This window comes from Fulmarus glacialis, unplaced genomic scaffold (genome assembly GCF_000690835.1).
Source record: "Fulmarus glacialis isolate BGI_N327 unplaced genomic scaffold, ASM69083v1 scaffold23094, whole genome shotgun sequence".
Taxonomy (NCBI): domain Eukaryota; kingdom Metazoa; phylum Chordata; class Aves; order Procellariiformes; family Procellariidae; genus Fulmarus; species Fulmarus glacialis.
The window spans coordinates 1,934-2,310 of NW_009207704.1; the positions used below are offsets into that span (position 1 = coordinate 1,934).

The 377-nt window shown below is 57.8% G+C and overlaps 1 protein-coding gene across 1 annotated transcript in view; it reads right to left on the reverse strand.

Moving 5' to 3' along the window:
* Positions 1 to 206: 206 nt before the first annotated feature.
* TMEM127 (transmembrane protein 127) overlaps positions 207 to 377 on the reverse strand; it is a gene marked incomplete at its 5' end in the record, with an annotated part of 1,721 nt that continues 1,550 nt past the window's right edge. The window contains one exon of the mRNA XM_009576237.1: positions 207 to 377. This exon is cut by the window's right edge and continues 18 nt beyond it. Coding sequence (XP_009574532.1) covers positions 207 to 377 — 171 coding nt within the window.

The window sequence follows — 377 nt, forward strand, 5'->3', positions numbered from 1 at the left end:
GATGCCGTCGTTATTTCGGCCAGCCGAGCCGGTGCGGGGTTAAAAATTACCCCGTGGAGTTAATAAAATAAGGGATAGGAAGAAAACGTGGATCATCTGATCTGAAAAGTTCTTTCCTCTGCACGGGAGAGATCAGAAGAGTGAAGGAGGTGCCGAGAAAGTGAAGTTTGGGGGCGGAAGAAAGCCACGACCGCGTCCCGGCGGCATCAGGGGGTGTATGCCGGCGGCGGCTGGAATTGGTTGATGACTTCATACTCGGCCGGGTAAGGTTCGTTCTCCTCCATCTCGGACAGGAGCTCCAGGGCTTGCTCCTCTTCCTCGGTGGGGTAGTGCCGCAGCAGGTTGGCGGCGGTGGCGAGGATAGAGGCTCCCCCGGC